We start from the raw sequence: 20,911 nt of genomic DNA on the forward strand, positions 1-20,911 counted from the left end.
CATTTTTGTGCTTGTTTGTTCAAACGTGGTCTCTTCAATGAAGGAATGTTCTCTGGCTCCTTTTCAGCATCTATTAGCTCAGTGTCCCCTTAGCTTGAGGAGCTGAATCATCAGCTGCTCATGTGTTCATGCTTTAGCCAGGAGTTCTTCCAGAACAAAAGGTAAATTTCATTTAATTAATTGCTGGGGGTCTTGTTTGGTTGGTTTGGGGCTTTTTGTGAGCTACAGTAAACTCTGGTTTTGTTCTTCTGCAGGACAACAAGGAACACTTATTTTCAACCCAACCCTGCAGAACAGCTATCATCTATAAAAGAGAGTTTAAAACATCTATCCTTGTTAACCTACAGCCAGGGCTGATTTGCTAATTTAATTATGTGCTGCTCACTCCAGTGATTATGAGGAGCAACTCCTTACAGCAGTGTAAAACTGACATAATCCAGACTTGGAGTATTTGATGGATGGGAAAGTAAAAAATTAAAAGCTACTGCTTAAAATCCTGTCTGGAAACCAAAAATACCTGTAAAGTGAAAAGACACAGCCAGGATACAGGACATCAGAGGCATGGCATCAGCTTGTGTAAATCAGTGAAGCTTACTCACTGCATCCTTCCTTGGACAGCACAAAATGTTACTTCATTTTCATCTTACATTTTTCCTTTTCTGTTTGAGACCATAGGGCCAGAATGAAAACACAGAATGCAGCAAACTAATTTGGAAGTCAGTATGTGTTTGTTTGCAAAGCCACCCAGGGAAAAGAGCAACAGAGAAAAGCAGACTGTACCATGCTGTTTGTAGATAGGAGGTTTCCTATAGATGTTATCTTTTACGCCAGTGTCTGAGGAAGAGCAAAGAGAAAGGAAAGAAGAAAAGAGTAAGCAAGCAGTTCAGACCAGCTGCCCTTGTCTCCTCTCAACAGCACTAAAGATGCAAACACACCAGCAAGTACACCATACTCAGTCAGTGCTTTGTCATTCATGCAAGAGAGTGAAGCTTTATCCATCATCTTCATGTATTTCAAACATTAGCTGTCCCTGCCTATGCAATTTGATTCCCTCTAAGTCTCTTGAAATGCTTTAAGACACCTTGAATGTCATCCACTTGCTGAAATGTAGGTGGTTACATTTGCACCACCACTGCATACTCCACAGGCTACACTTGTCACTGCTTCAGATAAAACTCCTGGACACCAGCCTGCTCTAACAGTCACACTTGGGAAGGGACTGTCTCCAGGAACCGTGAAGGAAGTGTAGATGTTCAGGTACAGATGTTTGCAACTGAAGTGCTCAGTGTTCTTACTGCAAAGCCTACAGTTTGTCTGTTTTGTATTGTGGAGCTACCTTGGCCTTCCAGGAATTATTTCAAAGTGCCCAGAGCCATGGTCCAGGATTCCTATATCATCATAAAAAGGTAAGGGTCGGAAGGGACCTCTGAAGATCATCTAGCCCAATCCATCACGTTGTACAGGCATCAGATTTACTTGGTACCACAGCTCTGGACAGATAAAGCTGATAAAAATTACAACAGCCTAGAAGCTGAACTTAAATAAACAAAGTGTCCCATTGAACAGGTAGATGTGCTCAGGCAGTCAAAAAGGCTAACCAGTGTGGACCTGAATTTAATGTGCTTGTTGACTGAATGTGAACCTGAAAACTTCATAGCAGATGTGCAAAGGCACAGCCATGGTGAGATTCTCAAAGTCTTAAAGACTTGCAGCTACATTTAAAGCCTATGTTAATATGACCTGTTAACTCAGAAATTAGAGGAATAAGGAAAAATGCAAACCCAAAAACCTCCTCAGCCTTCCCGGCTGCATACAAATTCAGCAGACCTATACAGCCATGGCACTATAAATAATTGTATCTTTGTAGGCTTAATAACATTTATCACTTTGTGCCTCCTCTAGCACAGGTTTTTCTATATAGGCACTTAAGCACACAGCTCCCTAACTCCTTTATTTCTGAGACAGAGCTTAACAGGTAACAGATCTTCATTTCTCAGACATGTTCTTCTTTTGCAGATCAAAATCCTCAAATCAATGCAAAAAAACAAATCCAAAAACATTCAGAAGAGGATAAACAGGTGCCAGCAATTGAAGAGCAAAAGCTAAGCAGCAAATGCCTACCTGGAATATGGAAATGCCTAGGAGCCTGCTGATAGACAGAAGGTGAAGATTTGCTGTCTGAGTACATGGATAAGCTTGGAGTGCTCCGGCCACTTTCACTGCCTCCAAGGGGAAGAGCAAAGAAAGCAGATAAAAGAAAAAAAATGGAAAGCAGAGTAGAGTATTTCAAGCATAAAAGCTTGTTGAGAATGACTTGGTAATCCAACAGTTTGAAACGTATAGGGGTTTGTAAAAGCCATTAATTTCCAGCCCAGTGTATTGGCTCAGACTCCCAAAATCTCATCAGTAATGAATATCTGATAAGACAATATCAGATGGCACTGCCCCACTTGGAAACTGAAACTTCTTTTTTCACAACTTTTCAATGCAGAGAACCAAAAAAAAAAAAAAAAAAAAAAAGGATAAGGACATTCAACAATCTTGTAATGTGTCTCACATAGCTTCAACTGAAGCATCTATCAATCAAGGGTTTTAAAAGTGTAATGCTATGGCTCATGGCCTGCCCCTGAAACCAGAAATGAAATCATTCTGTACTGTTTAAATTATCTGAGAGCAGGACTAGACCAAAACCCAGATGTTACAGCTAAGCCAAACATTCCTGAATCCATCAGTGACAAAACCAGATGTCAAAATTTGGTCCTTACTTGCAAACTTTTCCCACAAGTAACATGCCACAGCATTTCTGATGTATGCAGACAAGGTTGGATTATCAAGTCATGGGTCTATAATGCCATAGCCACATCCCCAAATTGCAAGGCAATACATCAGGTTGACCCCCATTTCCATACTGATTCTGTATTTCCATACTTGTTTTGTCAAATGCTCACGAAATGCCCCTCATTCCCTCTCAGCTGGTCTCCCCGAGGCGCATTCTATGGCATTATAGTGCTGCTTGGCAAACAAAAAAGTAAAGCTCTACTTTTTTGGGACTTGTAAAATCCGCTTCATTTACAGCACTGTAAGCAACTGGAAGCCAGACATGACATTTACTCCAACATAAAAGGGCTGTTAACTCGCTGTTACTGGTTTAGTGTGGATGGAGCACAAATTTAATGGCCAGTAATGATGAAATTATAGCAAATTCTGCAGGGGTAAAGAAAGGGCAGCAGCTCAGGGTGCTGTATCTGTAACTTGAGTTCTGCCTTCGGGGAGGGCAGGTTTTATAGCCATAAATCTACTGAATTATTATAAGTGTCCAGGCCATGGACAGTTATACACACAGGGAAGCGATCTCTGCCTCTGCTGACAAGCAGTGGATGCATGGCCACTGGTCTGTCACCAAAGCCAGCCTTGACATGCACCACCAAAGTCAACTGGGTAGTGCCACGGAGCTCAGTGGGAGCAGAACCAAGCCAGCCAAGGCCGGGAGAGCATGCTGGGTATTGCATGAGGAGATACCAACTAATCCACCTGAAATGTTGTGTCTGCCATTTCCACAGTTGGTGAAAAATTAAAACTCCCAAACTAGTCAGCTGTACCCACTTTGTACTCATTAGCAGTGACTTCTCCTCGAAAAAAATGTGATCTGAGCAGTTGAGAAGTGCAGATCCCAGCTGCCCATGCTGATAGCCTATGGTGCTTCCAAAAAGTAAGGCAAGAATTAGGGAGCTACTTAAAATCACTCCCAGTTTGCCATCAGCTTGTCCTCAGACAAGGAACTAAATGTCATTCGGTTTCTTGGTGTTGGATTTGCTCTTGGAAGGAGAGCAGTGGGGACAGGTTTTCACTGCTCAGGTGTGAATTCCCTCTCTGCTCTTGCTGCCCAGATGCTTGCCCATCCCTTCTACATGGAAGAAGCCCCAACATTACTCCCAGTTTGAATGCCAAGAGCAGTGGTAGACACTTGCTCAAATAAGGTTCCTTACAACTCCCAAAAGCTTGTGGTGTTCATTCCAGCGTGCTGTGACTACTGTACTCATTTGATTTAAAAAGCAAAGGAAGGTTTGCAAATGATTTTTTGCAGTGTATTCATTTCTAATTTCCTTTCAAGTGATACATTAATCATATAGTATGAATATATAAAAATATATTCATATATGAGCTGCATAAAAAAAAAACCCACTTCCCTGAGCAGTGACCCCCACGGTGCTGGCATTGTGCACACGCAGAGAGTTGTTCTTCAGGGACAGGGCAAAGTGCCAGCAAGCAGTCAGGAGGAAGCATACATTAAGAGGAATAGTCTTGGAAGAGAACAGGATGCAAGTGCAAGCACCAGGGGACAGCCAATCTGCAAACTGCTCAATGTCAGCATCATCTGTGTGGAGCAGTTTGCAAAGTCATCACCCCTACCTTGCACAAAAGGGAAGCACTAAGGATGAAATGAGGGAAAAGTTTCTTGGTGCAGCCTGCTGACACAAGCTGATACACATTTAAACTGTCATTCTGCCACGGGTTTGGACCTGAGAGCTGTTGCACTTCACATGTTTTATATACCATAATATAAAAAAGTACTTAATGATAAAAGCAAACTAAAGAGCCAGAGAGAAAGTTCATGAGTGGGAATTACAGACAGTCATTTAATCCAGCCTAGAATTAAAATCTCCAAAATGAGGCTTTGCCAAGAATTTCTCTCTTTCAAGCTTTGCCTGGCATACATGGAAGAACAACTTCAAATAAGGTCCCAGAGAGAATAAAGCTACCAGACAGAGCACGTTTTCAAACTTCTGATTTTGTCTTCCACCACAGGCTGTGATCTGCTCTGCTGCCCAGTGTAGAGCTAAAAAAACAGAATCATGAACTCTCCTCTGGATTTTGTTTAATTTGGAGAGAAGCTGGAAAGGTTTACTTTGAACTTGAGTGTCAACCACAAAAACTTCCTTGTGTCTCTTGGCTGCTGATGGGGTAGGCTGCTCTTTTAACCCTGTGTATGTGGAGCCAACTGACCAGGGCTCAGCCCATGCTCCCTTTTCAAGGGATTGTTAGGAGAAGTATAATGCTGTTTATATCTCCTTCCTAGTCAGCTTTCATCTTATCTGGGAGGATGGGAAACTTGATAGCAAGTTACAGCAAGAGCTGTCTAAGTTCAGGACTGAACAACAAACAGATACCACTGACCTAGTGAGGGACATGTCAAAGCCTCCTCCTGAAACTGGATCCTTTCATATCTCTGCACACTGCATCAAGCCAGACAAAGTTGTTTTGAAGTTGGAGGATTAATTCCTCTCAAGCTTTCAAAGCCAAATAAATGGACTTTGGAAGCTATGCTCCTGTAGTAGAAAGGCAAGAGACTTTCCACCATGTTTTAAGCAAGAATTTTTTCAGCAGGGCTCATCATGGCCTGGCCACTCACTGACTCCACCATCTCCAGAGGAAGAGTTACACCAAGTGCAGGTAGGGAGGATATCACACCCTGTGATTTGCAAGGGCATGAACTGTGAAGCTTTCTTGAAGTGAGGCTACCAAAGCACTTATTCTGAAGATAAAAATCCTTAAAAGAGCACAACCAAATCATTTGCCTGAAAAAGAAGAGCTCACCCTGCTGGCTTCATGGGAGCTAGACTACAGTGTACTGAAGGGAGAAAAACCACTACCAAACCCACATCATTCTCAGGAAGGATATGATGCAACCTCAGTGAAGTCAAAAGGAAGATTCTGGTTTAATTTCCCTGAGGTAATAACATTTATCCCCTGGGGTAATAACATTTATCTCCTGGAAGCTTAATATGACCACTGTAGAGAGCTGGTTTTACAAAGATTGCTTCTCAGCAATGTGTTAGGTTTGGATCTAATCAAGTTTTTATTTTTCATTTTTATTTATAAATGAATGTGATGCCACTTTTTAACAACTGAAGTGGCAGCATTAACCTTGGTTTGGATACAAAGCAACTATTGGTACAATCCTCCTCTTCCCACACTAACCAATGTTAAAGAGAAAAAAATAGCACATTGACATCCTCCAAAGGCTTCTCCAGGTAAGGGGGGAAAAAAAAAAAGTCTGCAACTCCTAGAAAAAAAATTCAGAGACCTTGAAGAGGATGAGGGCAAATCTTTTGCCTCCTTGTGGACTGTGATGTTAACTCAGTGTGTAACAGTGAATAATCTACACAGGCTCTGCAGGGCTCAGGATTACCTGTACAGGGAAGTGACAGACAATTCTGCCTGCCTCCCAGCAGTGCTGAGAGGCACCCCAAGATACTGCTTGCAAAATATTTTAGCTCCTTGATAGAAAGTGCTGCAGGATTGCCAAATATTATCGTTTAAATTGCACCCCTAATAATTGTTTGGGCACAAGGAGCTGCCACTTGAGGATTTCTTCTTCCCAACAGCAGCAGTAAGTAATTGCTGCTGCTCTGAGCACCAGCAGGTAGCACAGAAACTCATTTGAATAGGAGTGCTGCTAAGCAACTGCAGGCAGGCTTTGGAATAAGAGCTTTCCATGGAGTGAAATGGTGCAGTGCAGCACACAAAAGAGGTTTTTCTTACTCAGTACATCAGGCTGGATAACATCATCCAAATTCAGAGGACAGATCAAAAAACCTGCTTAAGCACTGCCTCTGAGCATAGCAGCTGCATGCCAGCCTTCCAAGAAACAGGTGGGTGACTGCTTGTGGTTGTGGGAAGGAGCTCTGCAGGTAGAGTTTAAAAAAGACAACAGAGAGTTTAGTCTCATCAGATTTTTTTTTTCCTTGTGCATGGAAGACCTACACTTGGTTCTGCTCCTGTTCATAGCAGTGAAAACACTGTGGGCAGAACTCTCTCTGGATGCATCAGGGCCCAATGAAGACGCTTTTCTTCCAAAGGCAATTTGTGCCTGCTAGTCACTTGAGTCTGCAATTTTGGCTCCTGCAGAGGGTCCCTTCCTTTGGTTGTGATGACAAGAACTGTTTTGCTTTATTAAATCAAACAGTTCAAGAGAGCCAAGGAATTGGCATTAAAAATGCTTGCAATTTGTGTGTCCTCCTTGTATTATTGCCACTGACGGGGACAGACCCATGGGAAGATACACATGGTAGTTGAATGTTTTCTCTTTATGGTATTTAACTAACAGGCTAAAGAACCCCAGCCTTTGCCTCAAAGGTTCTTGGTATTCCTCAGTACTTGTCTCAGATACATAACCTGGAGGTCATTAAAAGATAATATCCACTGCAAAAACAATCAATGGCATGGAGAACAGACTCAGTTACTGTTTTATAATTGATGGCCCAGATTATTTGCTAATCAGAGCAGCTATATTGATTTCACCAATTTATCTGGCATAATGGTTGGTAATGAACATGAAGAACACCTAACTGTAGGGTAGAAGGTTAGGTAACTGACCACCCAATGCTAGACCCCATGTATAAGCTTGTTACAATATGTATTTAGCACCACCAAATTAGGGTAAAGGTAAACAATGCATTGTAGAACAGACTTTTAAACTATTTCTTCCTTCATTTTCATTATAAAAGCCAATTCCTCTCCTCCACCCCTCTGAAAGACACTTAACACTCCAGCAGGAAATCAAACATCCCACCCTCACCCCATCCCTCAAACTTACACAGTACATCAAGGAAGCACTTGCACAAAATTAGGACAAGTTTTACCCAAGTGGAAGCCATGCTTGCACAGACATAGAAGTGAAACACAGCTGAATAAATCTACAGGACCACAGCACGGGTTTGCATTCCTGGACCTTACCTTTGAAGAAAGGGATGTAATGATGTCTGAATGCAGATGTAGGGCTTGGGTGTTGGGGCAGGGAGATGCAGCTACTGGTACCAAGACTCAGAGTACCAGCTGGGGGCAACAGAGAGGGAGTGAAAACAGACGGCTTTAGCTCACTTACTGAAAGCCACAAACCACCATGCCAGCTTTCCCTTCTGTACTGGAATACTTTCCTCCTGATGCTTAGAAGATGCAGTTCAAGACTTCATCTTTCTCTGGTTATTGCTAAAAACAGCAGAGTGGCCACCCTCTGTGGTTGGCCAATGGCCATGGGCTTTCCACAGCAAGAAAGAGCCCTCTGTGAAGCTTTGAGAACGTAAGGCATCAGAAAACATTCCAGAGAAGGCACCACAGAAAGCATGGCTGCACTCAGGGGCAAAATCTGCATACTCCAAAGCTGCAGGAGGGAAGGATGTGTGCTCATTATGGAGCTCATGGAATGAAGTGGGGAGAGCCTTGACTGCTGAGAGCTGTGCTACAAGTGGGGCCGGTCCTCACTGTCCTCAGAGCACGCTGGCAGGGTTTAGCTCACAAGGCACCAGGACACTCAAGGGCAGGGCTAATTTGAGCTCTTTGAAGAAACATCCTGAAGTTATTTTGGCTCTGAAAGTTAGACACCTGATTAGACACTTTGACAGACATTCTCCCAAGTCCTCTCTGTTTGTTTTGTTGTAATAATAATACCTCCGTAACATATTTTGGAGGACTAATAGCATCTGTTAAAGGGGGAAGTTATGATGACTACCTTCTGAATTTTCAATGGGGCTGAGAAATATTAGAATTAATTTGGAATTTCTTTTGTCTTTCCTCCTTCCTTTAGCAGTGTGCAGCTAAGCTTCAGTAAGACACAGCCCTTCAGCAGAGACTGATCTTTCCTCTCTTTAACAAATCTTTCACACCCAAGCTCATTTCCACTTTGACAAAGACTTTAGGTACTATAAATATTCAATTCCTGCAAAAACTGTTTCTGCTACTCATAAAACTTTCATTTCCACTGGAAAGATTAAAAATTGCCAGTTTTCAAGACTAGTTTATAATCATAATTTGTCCCCAATGAAATTAAAAGACAATAAAAAATTAATAAAAATGCTTTGGGTTCTCCACTCAAATGATAGAGAAAAATTAGAATAAATTTTGAGCAATTTAATTGATTGTTTCCAAGGATAAAACTCTGTACAGTGCCCAAACATGAACAGGCTTTTGTGAGGAACTCTGATGCAAAGATCAGAAGAAGAAGAGCTCTCCTCTCTGTGCAACAAGAGCACCAACACAGCTACTACAGCCCAAAGCTCCAGTCACCACTGCTACAAGCTTCTCAACTGAAGCAACTTGGCCTTCAAAATCCAGCCATTAGACCCAGTACTCAGTCCTTCAGCTCCTGCACTGTGGAGAGGAGACCTGGACCATAACCCATAACAAAAAGGGATATGAAGTCCCTCCATTCCCCTCTTGACTGTGTTACATTCACTGCTGCCATGCTGCACTTTGAAGCAGCTATGGGTTGAATGTGTAGCTTCAGGCAGGCTGGGACTGGGATTAAGTGATTTAAACTGTTGCCTTCTGTTTACAGACACACAAAAAATCCACCTTTCCACCTGTCTGTTGTCATTTTCTTAGGTGCTCATTCCTGAAATACCTTTTTTTTTCCTCTTCTTCCCACAGGACTCTCCATTCACAGTAATTAAATCACTGCAGTGAACTGATAGCCCACCCTTAAACCCGTGCCTAGCAGAGTCTACTCTGCTTACTGCACAAGACAAAGTAGTGGAAAAGCCTGGAGAATAAATGAGGCTGCTTTCAATTACCTGCTCTGCTGTAATGCTGAGGAGAATGGGAGGTTGGAGTGTAGCGACCGTAGCCCAGCGAGCCGGCAGAGCTAGGACTTGATGTCCTGTACTGCTTGAAAGATCTGTCATCTTGGTCACCCTGAGAGGAAGAGAGGAAATACATGTCAGCAGGGAAGGGGAACAACCTCCAAAGCAGGCAGAATGTGCCATTTTGCATGTTGCTGTACAGCTGGGAGGAGATGCTCTCCTGAGGCTCCATGCAATCTCAATGAGATGAGGTGGCACCTCCACTGCAGTGTGCCCAAAAGAGCTCTGCCAAGGGTCAGAGAACATTCCTGTTCCCAGCATGCCCAAAAGAGCTCTGCCAAGGGTCAGAGAACACTCCTGTTCCCACCAAAGTCAGCACACATAGGAAATTAAAACAACACAACAAATTCAACAATGTGAGAAGAACAGAACACTCTAAAGTGTTGCTCCAGAACTGTACAATCCTCTGAACAAACAGGGGTGAGGTGGGAGATGAGAGCAGGTCAGCATGATGGTCCTGTGGTCACTTTGGACCTGAGTGAATGGATGCATCATAGTTACGGGGGACACAGAAATCAGCATCTGGTGTCTGCACTACACCACAGAAAGTGTCTCTGTTGTCTGACTTGCCCAGTGTGCCACACCCCACCATGCTCAGTGCTAGCTAGGGAAGAGACAGCAACACTCAGACATGGCATTAGCATTAAACAACTCACACAGCCCCTTCCTCGCTAAACCCTTAGCTTCAACCACTGAAACCCATGTAGAACCAGTTGGGAAAGACCTTTAGGATCACTGAGTCCAACCATTACCTAGCTCTACCAAGTCTGGTGCTGAAGCACCCACTCCAAAGCCCTCCATCACAGCTGCACTTTGCATGCATTGCCTTCTTAACAGCAAAAGCATTCATTACTTTGGGAATCAGGTGTGGCAATCACTTTTTGTGAGCTAGCTGTGAAAGCAAATTCAAATTTAAGACAAGGGAGGATTGGCTTGAATTAACTTCAAGTCAGAACAAATCAGTGTAGCCTGCAGACAGCAGACTCCAAAAACTGCTTCCCCTCTCCTATTCCAGCAGGAGTGAGTGAAGATACCAGAGCAGGTGTTTGCCCCTTTGTCAAGAACACTAGGACATCTGTAGGCATCTGCATGAAACTCACTGGATCATCCATCATTTAAACACACAGGAGGTTCTACTCAGCTCCATCATCATCCCCCATATTCCTACCAGGACAACTTAATTTTAGACATCCATTCATCTTCAGATGAAGGCAGCTTCCCATGTGGATACTCTGGGAGCAGTCACCTAACACAACTCGCAGCAGCACCAACCTCCATACCACTGCCACTTCTGGAATTCAATAGGATTGACACTTTGATACCTGCTAGCTAAAGTAAAACTCTTCTAAGCTTCCAAACCACCAAGATGTCATATTGATTGCTTTGGACCTTACCTTTTGTGTACCTTGCATCCCTGTAAGGAGCAGTGAATCAAGTTCATGAAAGCCAATATTAAATAAAGCACATGTTCATTTGTAATATTCAATTTTTATCAATGAAATTACACCTCTGCTGGTTAACTTCTCTGTTTCCACCAGTGATTAAAGTGACAGTCTGTGATTTACAAGCCTTGATGGAAATTCACAATTCTCTAGTATTACCAAAATTTTGAAATACATAAAAATCAGGATAATGGAAAAATCAGCTAGGCCTGGATGTGTAATTGGGTAAGTACTTAGGAAACTTCGTTAAATGCTATCATTGCTTCCAAGGTGATGGTTCTTGAAACAAAGACTGGCTTGATCATTAATGCACATCAAAACACAGACCTAGAATCTCAGGTCTGTGCAAATGATTGATCTGTGTGTGCACAAACGATGTCTGTGGCTTTAAATATTTGTGGAATAAACAGAGAGAAAAAAAGAGGAGAAAGTTGTGTCAAGCATCAGTTCAAGTCAGCTCACACTGGCAGCTGCAAAAGTCAACATAAATCATATTTCCCAACAAAATTTATTTAGGAGAGCCTGAAGAAGCGACCACCATACATCATTTATTCTGGAAAGCAGAAATGTGTGTGACAGTGGAGACAGAAGCATACAGATGACAATTCAGAAGCAAAGCACACATTGAGCACAAGAGGACTGGGAAAAACACAAATGATAAACCCCATGCAGTGCAGAAGCAGGAGGCAAACCCCACACTTCAACATGCCCAGGTTTATGCATCACAAAAGGGGTCAGAAGAGGAGAACAAAGGCGTTGGGGATTACCTCAGTAGGTGCTGGAGAGAGCAACTGAGGTGACTGCAAACAGCAACACAAAACCAATTAGTGATACAAATCCATGCATGAAGTTACTTGTGAGAAGAACTGCTCTTAAAATCCCCACATCCATGTCTAACACGTGATGCAGTTAGGAAGAACACCTGTCAGGGAAGTTTCTCTTTTTTGGTTTTAAGTAAGTAAACAAGGGATGATTTCATTTATCATTTAACATGAAGCACTTGTTGATTTCTCTGCTGCAGAATCCTGGGGTCTGGTGAGGTCAGTCCTGTGCCACAGAGCGTGCTGCTAGCTGGGAAACTCCTGTGTAAAGCAGCTGCCTGAAATTACACACAAGTCCTAGTTAGACCTGGACTGAAGCACCTCCAAAATCTGGACCAGAACTTTGTTGTTCAGAGCTGGCTGTTTCAAGAAAAGCAAAATATCTGTGCTATTTCATTTCCAATTAAACATCATAGAATCTGACAATTTTCTGTTCACTCATTTTCCTTTGGTTAGTTGAGCAAATCATAGAACCACAGAACGGTTTGGGTTGGAATGGACTTTAAACATCACCTAGTCCCTCTGCTTGGGCAGGGACACCTCCTACTAGACCAGGTTGCTCAACAATCCATCCAACATGATTTTGAACAATGCCAGGCTTGGAGGCTCAACAACGTCTCTGGGCAACCTGTTCCAGTGCCTCACCACCCTCATGGGGAAGAATTTCTTCCTCATATCTAATCTAAACCAAGCTTCTTACAGTTTGAAGCCATCACTCCTCATCCTGTCATTCTACACCTCTGTACAAAGTCCCTCTCCAGTTCTCCTGGAAGCCTCCTTCAAATAGTGGAAGGCTGCTCTAAGGTCTCTCTTCTCTCTGGAGAACTTTCTCTTCTCCAGAATGAACAACCCCAACCCTCTCAGCCTGTCTTCACAGGAGAGGTGCTCCAGCTCTCTGATCATCTTCATGGCCCTCCTCTAGACCCACCCTAACAGTTCCAAATCCTGAAATCTACTGAAATTCTTGCAACTGCAGGTAGTAGTCAGGATGCTGAGATGTGACCCCCTGCCCCCTCAGCAATATCAAGCATGTAAATATTTGGAGCACCAGAACACATGCATGTTGGATTGCAAGCACAGCCCCAATCACCTTAGAGATGGTCCCAATGACTGAGACCTGACAGGAGCTGGGCAGAAGATTTAGTCCATGCACCCCTGCCAAGCTTAGACGTACATGGGCAGTTGAGGAGGGTCACAGCCATCATCAGCACCCACACATTTTGACATAGTAAGGAAGTGTTTACACTCCATAGGTTCAGGGCTAGGCAGCAGCTTCAGGTTTAGTGAAACCAAAACCCTAAATACCATTTAGACCCTCTACCAGATCCAATCTTAGTTCTTTTAGGATGCACTATGACAGAGCTACTGTGGTTCAGTATTGGACAGGAAGGGTTGGGGAGAATCTGCAAACCTATTGTCTGTGCTGCACTTCACCTGAGAGCAGGTCTAAGACTTCAGTGGCACTAAGAGGAAAAATGACAGCAGGACTGGGGCTGTTACACACAGGCATTTCTTCCTACCCATTCACTTACACCTAAAGAAAACAAAGCAGATGTCCACCCTATCCCTAAATACAGCTAAGAGGTTTAATTTGGAAAAACAGATCTAAAAATCGTAAAAGAAATCAGAAATTCAAATGGAAGGTAGATATGGTTAGGGGATAAAGGTAACTTGCATGACAGGGATTACATACAAATATGCTTCACAAACCCCACTATTAGTGTTGTTAAGATCATGTTAAATCAGATTCCAGTAGCACAAACTGCACAATGTTAGCTCTGCAGGTTTTAAATGCATGCATGCCATGAGGATGAACTTTAGTAAAGGGACAACTGCATGAAATTTGTACCTAGGAGAAGTGATACCATTGTGTGTGTTACCAAAATAACAGGGTACACTTAAAAAAAAAATAAATAAAGCCATGAAAGACGTTTGGCTTCACTTCTGATTTTTGCATTATAATTAGCAATGGCTTCTGTTCCTTACTGCATGCATGCTGAACTCCTCTCAGAGGAGCATGTATTTAAGGGACATGTCATCTGCTTAGAAAATGAACACAGCAAGCAATTCTTTCATTTCCACCAAGTAAAAAGTGAAATGAAGATCTCACTCGTGTTTTGGAAGGACTTGTTGAGTGAATGGATGACATGAGTCAGTTAGAGAAGCTGTAAATGTTAAGAGTTTGGGTGTTCTGCTTTAATTATGCACATTAGAGAGCATTCAGCAACATGTTTAATGATGCATATAGACTCTTAAATTCACAGTAAAAAGAATACCCATGTTCCAGTACCTCCCCGTAACTATGCCTGTCATCTGAAGAGTAACTGATATATGGAGAATAGGAGATCATGTCTGGGCGGTCAATGTTATAGATGGCTTTATTTTTAGGAAGAGCAGCCAAATCCCTGTAGTCAAGAATTTCATCTCCAAGCTTTGCCTAAGAAAAGGAGGAAAGAGAGCAGTGAGAATAAGAAAGGATACGATCAGGGCGCAATCAGAAAAGGACAGGCAGGGGTAAGCAGAAAAGTCATCATCATGATAAACCACTTCTGTCTCTGTACATTCCCATCTCTTGGTTTTCTACACAATGCTCATTTCTTTTTATATTCTGGGGCTCTCTCCTTCCCTTTGTCATTCACATTTGGCTAATAGGAGTAGCACGACATCATTCCAGGTCCCTTGGGTTCTATCACACTCACTGCTAGCTGCACTAAGAGACAAAGGTGGCCAGACACTGGAGTCTTTTTCAGACAAATCACCCCTCCTTTAAAGTGGTTTTGGTGTGCAGGGTTCCCCTACCAGAAGCAGCAGTGAACAATCAAATCCATATTTCCAGATGCTGAAAAACATCTGTCAGGTCTTTAATTTTTCCCAGTCAGCTGTGTGCCAAAGCTTCACCTCCTTTCTTGACTATGCCTAAGCAGCCCTTAATTACAGGCCACAGTGCTGCAGATGACAGATTTGTACCATGGTGGGCTCATTGGAAGATCACAGAGGCCATTTAAGTGAAATTCAAATCCTTTCATGAGAGTCACACAGCCACCAGAAGGAAAGGGCCACTCTCCTCTTACTACACTTACTCCAAAAGTGTAATTATCAAACTACCACATTTGTACAGATTATCCTTAGGGTAATGGTTACTTGCACCAAAACAGTACCCAGCTTGTACTGGCTTGTAGGCACACTGGCCAGCAGGCCACATTGAGAGCAGGGAAATGGGCAGTGCCATTGTCTCACCCCCAGCTCAGGCTCTGCAGAATGAGGAGCTCTTTGCTGGCCACAAAATAATCAGTGACCCCTTCCAGTGCTCTGCTGATCTCAGTGTGGTCAGCTATGAAAGTGCAGAGACACTTTCCACACACAAAAATACCCAAGTTCCCAGGATTTGTGTGTGCAGTGCCTATATTTGTTCTTGATATGAGCTAAGAAAAGCTCAATAGGTTTTTCAGGGAAGTTTTCTTGATGAGGTTAATCATCCAGGAAAAACTTCAGTGTGACAGCTCCCAGGTATCCCTTTTTCTAAAGCAATGCATGGATCTGTGCAAAGAGAAGGGACACAGGGAGAGGAAGATTCCTCTTAATTCAGAAAGTGGAACAAGGCTGCCACAACCATCACATATTCACAACCTCAAAACTGATGAAAAAAAAAAGTGTTTTAGTCAAATATGTGATTCTTCAGTGACCTACAGATCTCACCTTCCTTGCAGCTACTTTAAGTTAAAGAGCAATGAAATATCTCCTGATGAAAACAAAGCCCTGCCTGCTGAGCAGAGACAGAGCTGTTCCAGCAGGACTTTGGGCACCATTGTACCTACAGGGTACAAGAAAGCTGTGACAATTTTCTTTTTAAGTGACATAAGGTTGTAGCCCCTCTCTCTCCATGCAGATGTGCAACAAGAGTTCCTCCCACTGGACTTCAGAACTGTCAGGAGTAAAACTTCTCTAGTTACAGAATTCTTTTCAGTTTGAAGATCAAAATGTAGGCAAATTTGGGTGAAAAAACACCTTAGTTGCTTTCTAAACACTCGAGTCTACAAACATCCAGCCTACACTGGTTTGTATTTTTCTTGTTTCATTTACTTTCAAATACGTGAGTGGAATTCAAATCTGCTAGGGAAGGCTCAGATCACCAGCTAGGAGGCTTTAAGCCATTTCTGCAGCAGTCTGGTATTTTGGACTCTGTTAAAGCCATGCTCTAAGTTCAGAATATCTGTTTCATTTGGAATATGCAGTTTTACAATTGGGTAATTGCAAATATGATTTGTATGCAGTGTCATTTCTGTTCCTGCTATGAGAACAGACAGCACAGCTGTGGGACCTAACCTAGACTTCCAGTTGGATATATCAGGTTTATACCTAACCATAAAGAAGGACTTTTATTTAATGACACAGTCTAGAAATCAACTAAATTTTAAGCTGTATTTAAGGACTGAGGGGATGGAAGCAGCAGGGTAAATGGGATATAATGAAACCATGACTGAAGACCATGAGAAGATGCCCATTAACTTCAATGGGCACTGGCCTGTGCCCTCTCTGACACCAGAATCTGACACCAACAGATGAAGAAGTGGTGGTGTATGGCTTTAGTAAACCATCCCTAGGAACCACACTCAGGTGTAAGCAAAACATGCTTCCTCCAGCTTTCCCTCTCAAGCATGACCCAGAGCACAGCTCCCAAGAGATGCTTTGCTGTTCAGAAGGACTGCACTGCTCTGACTTGATGCCTTTGAACATACAATCACCACAACTCCATGGCTCCTGGCCTTCCATCGTTTTCTCTCAATTCTTTGGTGTCCCACACCACAGTTCACAGAGCTCAGCAACTGCTAATGTGTATTTTGACTCTTGCTTTTAATGGTCTGAATCCAAGCTACTGCTGAAAATGGTTATCCTGTGTGCTCCTTCCCCCTGTGCTCTGCCTTCTGCATTAGCATTAGAAGACATGCAGACAGCTGGGTCTCTTATTGCCTCTTTGGTTGTCTGGAGGTTTTTTCCTGGGTTATCCTTCAGCTGAATCTGGTCTCAAATGTGACTGATTATACCTCTGTCTACCCACTAGTACTAGCACCAAAGAGGAGAAGGGAAGACATGGCCAGAGAGGAACAGGTCTATGTGTGGCTGGGGACCTTCCTTTCAGTGGTTGCATGAATTTTAGTTTGGTGAAACCAATCACAAAAGCATCCAAGACAAAACTGGAGCATGTCTGCATGTCATAACACTCCTATAATAGAAAACAGATGCAACAGATAGGCAAAGAATCATGTTGATAATACAGAAGTCCAGAAACCTGATCTGAATTCTTTTTACTTTCCTTTTTTGGGAAAGTCAACATCAGATTTAATCAATCTCATGGCTCTGACAATTAAGCAGTCAGAGATGAGACAGAGCAAGAACTTGCACACCTCTGGGGAATCTTTTTTCCTAATTGACTCATATTTGCTAGACAAGTTTATTGTTTCACAGTCCCAGCTGCCTCTGAAGTGTATTACAGTAACAAACACTGGAGCTGTGTGCTGACTTAATGATAGCCTTTGAACAAAAAGGATAGAAAAAGAGAGTGGAGCTTTGTCCTTGACTTAACAGCCTGTGGAGCATATTCAAAGCTGTAATCACAAATATCAAAACAAACAAGAACTACCATGCAGCAATTAGATAAATGTCACAAAAGACATGAATCTCAGGAGAAAGCTCACGCTTATAAAAACAATTAAGTGGTGCATGGCTGGAGAGATAGAGACCATCTGGCCAAAAAAAAGTGTTCAGATGACAAGAGGTTCCCAGCACAATGAATTGCATTTACAGGAGCTGAGGTTTTCTTACAGGGATTACCACTGGTATCCACAACATGAAGCTCTGCTGGAAGGAGAGCTCAGAAACATAGATGAGTGCTGAGACAAGAGGCAGTCCCTCCACAGCTAATTCAGTCTTACTCAAATAAAGGGCATACTGTATTCAAAATAATTTTTACTTGAAGAGGCAAGTCTGGCTCCAAGGCACCCTTTTGCTTGTCTCAGTGTACTCAGAAAAAGCCTTTGCTGTTTGTACAACAACCTCTCTGGCAGTCAATGGCATCTCCACTGATTTCCTCTGCATGCAGTCTAACCCAGTGAGAACAGCATGCCCTGCCTGAGGGGCACTTGGACAGGACAAGGAATAGCCCTGGGGATACTAAGGATCTCCAAGAGATGTTTGTATGGATCATGCCACACTCATAGGTGGTTTTTTTACCTATTGGTGGCAGCTTGAACATTAGCTATGACAAGCACAGTCCTCCTGGCCCTGAAAACACTACTCAGCACAAGCTTTTAGTGTAGTTGTTGTAAATTCTCTCTGTGAACTTCCCAGAGGTAGCACTTCTCAAACCATAAACACAACAAAGGTTCTCTGAGGTTAGAGACTGGCATTTGTCCATGCCTGAGTCCTGCAGTCACAAGCATGACCATTTTCACAAGCACTCAGATGCAGGCTGAAGAGCCTGATTTAGGTAAGCTGCACTCAGATCTAAGCTTGCAATCTACCTGTGGGCTGCACTCTTTACTTCAGCAACTACTCTTTTTAGGCAGCACTGTGGTATTCTGCATGCTTTGGTACAAGCCAGCTCCAGTCCTAACAGAAGTGCTACAAATACAGCAGAAAAAAACCAAGAGGAAACTGCCAGAATTCTGCTATGGCAAATGCAGCATCCAAACACTCCAAACGTGAGAGAGCAAATTCCACTTCAGAGGAATCACCAGCTGCAGTGGTTTGGAGACACAATGTGCTAAGCTGCAGGAGGAAGCAGGGGGCTTTCCTCAGCCCACAGCACAGATTTCACCATGGAATACTCACATAGATCACACGGCTTGGGGAACCTGATGTACTTGAAGCAGGTACAGAAATAATACTCTCAGAGGAAGTCCTCGTTTCCTAGGGCAGGAGAAGAGAGGGGGAACAGAAAGGAAACAGAGGGAAAAGCCAAAGAAAAGGAACAATTACTACACTTGGGAACACTTCTTTCAGCTCCAGTCTGGGTTTTTTGCCTGCTCAGGCAAAACTCCCACTGACTTGCAGAAGCATAGAATTATTTTGGTTGGAAAAGGCCTTCAAGACCATCAAGTTCAACTGTTAACCCAACACCACCATGCCCCCTAAGCCGTGTCCCCAACTACCATGGCCACAGGTTTCTTGAACACCTCCAGGGATGGTGACTCCACCACCTCCCTGGGCAGCCTGTTCCAATGCCTGCCCACTCTTGCAGCAAAGAATTTTTTCCTAATATCCAACCTGAACCTGCCCTGGTGGAAATTCAGAGTGTTTACTATTGTTCTGTTGCTTGTTACTAGGGAGAAGAGACCAACCCCCACTTAGCTCCAACCTCCTTTCACAGTGTTGTAGAGAGCAACGAGGTCTCCCCTCAGCCTCCACTTTTCCACACTAAACAATTCCCTCAGCTGCTCCTCACCAGCCCTGTTCTCCAGACCCTTCACCAGCTTTGTTGTCCTTCTCCGAACATCTCCAGATGTCCTCTCCTCTCTGCTGGGGTAGGAGCAAGCTCCCAGAGGACAGAAGAGCTGTGCTATAAATCAGTCAGCCTTTACACAGCATCTCACAAGCACACTTTCTTTGCTTTTGTGAGAAAAAGGCAGCCAAACAGGATCCCAGCAGAACCTTGTTTGTTTTCACTGAAGAAGGGGAAACCCCTTCACCCTTGCTACGTTTTCAGTAAACTTCATGGGGTTTTAGCTTTGCAATTTCAGTTACTCAGCCAGAACAAAATCCTGAGGAAGCCTGCAGTACTGCACACCAGGCTGAATGACCAGCTCTTATTAAAGTATTTTGACAACTGCAAATATATATGTGTTAAACAATGCATCTCACACTGACACACCACTGATGCGATAGCCAACTCACCATGCAGAATGCCAGAGCAACCTCTTCCCAAACAGATGGGTACAAAAAGTGCAGCCAAGATCCTTCATGGGAAAGCCCAACCCAAAATTTATTTTAAACTGTAATTGAGTCAAAGTTGCTCTTGCTACCACACCAGATTTGCACACACTCTTTTTATAGCTGCTGCCTGCTGTTCTGCCCTCTCCCATGTGCCTCCCATCCAAGCCCTGTGCTACAGTGGGGCTTTATCAAATGAGGATGCCAAGGGCACCACTTGGAGCATCAGAGAATATCAGAACTGAACCCACCTCCTACCCCTCCAACATTTAGCCTCTGCATTAAATATTTGTATCTCAGTCCCACCACTTCAGAGGGATCATTTCCTCAGCTACAGATTAATTCTTCATTTCCTAGGGGCTGCTTATTCATCTTCTAACCTTGTAATTATTAGAGCTGCCAGAACTCCCCCTTTTCCTCTTACACACAGGCAAATGCACAAATCATCCCACTTGAGGAGGTCCTCAAAGCCTGAGAGATTGCATTAACTTGGAGCTGGCTTGGCAACATTTTACAAACAAATCCTAAGGATGAAATTCCGAGGAGAGTCTTCTCTTTTGTAAAAACAAATCAAGCAGAAGTTCTCTGATCTTTTAAGAGCAGAGCCACATTAAAAGGGGTCATGCACTGATCACATCATAAGCAGACAGAAGTTAAAAATTAACTTTTTTCCCCCCCCTCTTATTCATCTTTTCACATTTTCCCTTATTCAGCTGATACACATAACTCTTAGGTCAGCATTCTCCTGAAGCTGTAGCTTTAATCACTAAGTAAAAGCAGAATATTTATATTACATTAACCTACTAGATTTCTGTCACTTAAGATTTAAAATTACAGCAGTGAAGTAATTCCAAATCCTTCCCTCCATGCCCATGGCAGAAAAAGGGATAGACAATGACAGTAGAATGACATTGGGAAAAAAATCCATGTGGTTTACCTTGTTTTTTTCTTCAGCCTTTGCAGCCTGTCTACAAACTGGATGCCAAATGGATGTACCTGGAAAGGGAATTTAAAGGCTTGCTTAATTCAGCTCCCTGATAAGAACCTTAGAATGTTTAAAAGAAGAACATTTTTAAACCTTCCT

The 20,911-nt window shown here is 43.0% G+C and overlaps 1 protein-coding gene across 1 annotated transcript in view; it reads right to left on the reverse strand.

Annotated features, from left to right (window-relative positions):
* Positions 1-20,911, reverse strand: part of ABLIM2 (actin binding LIM protein family member 2) — a 92,706-nt gene that overhangs the window by 24,575 nt on the left and 47,220 nt on the right. The window contains exons 8-15 of the mRNA XM_054391421.1: positions 20,765-20,823; positions 18,730-18,807; positions 14,192-14,338; positions 11,848-11,880; positions 9,570-9,690; positions 7,738-7,836; positions 2,122-2,223; positions 781-834 (exon numbers count right to left, since the gene is read on the reverse strand). Coding sequence (XP_054247396.1) covers positions 781-834; positions 2,122-2,223; positions 7,738-7,836; positions 9,570-9,690; positions 11,848-11,880; positions 14,192-14,338; positions 18,730-18,807; positions 20,765-20,823 — 693 coding nt within the window. The remainder of the gene's footprint in view (positions 1-780; positions 835-2,121; positions 2,224-7,737; positions 7,837-9,569; positions 9,691-11,847; positions 11,881-14,191; positions 14,339-18,729; positions 18,808-20,764; positions 20,824-20,911) is intronic.

This window comes from Indicator indicator, chromosome 23, assembly GCF_027791375.1.
Source record: "Indicator indicator isolate 239-I01 chromosome 23, UM_Iind_1.1, whole genome shotgun sequence".
Classification (NCBI taxonomy): domain Eukaryota; kingdom Metazoa; phylum Chordata; class Aves; order Piciformes; family Indicatoridae; genus Indicator; species Indicator indicator.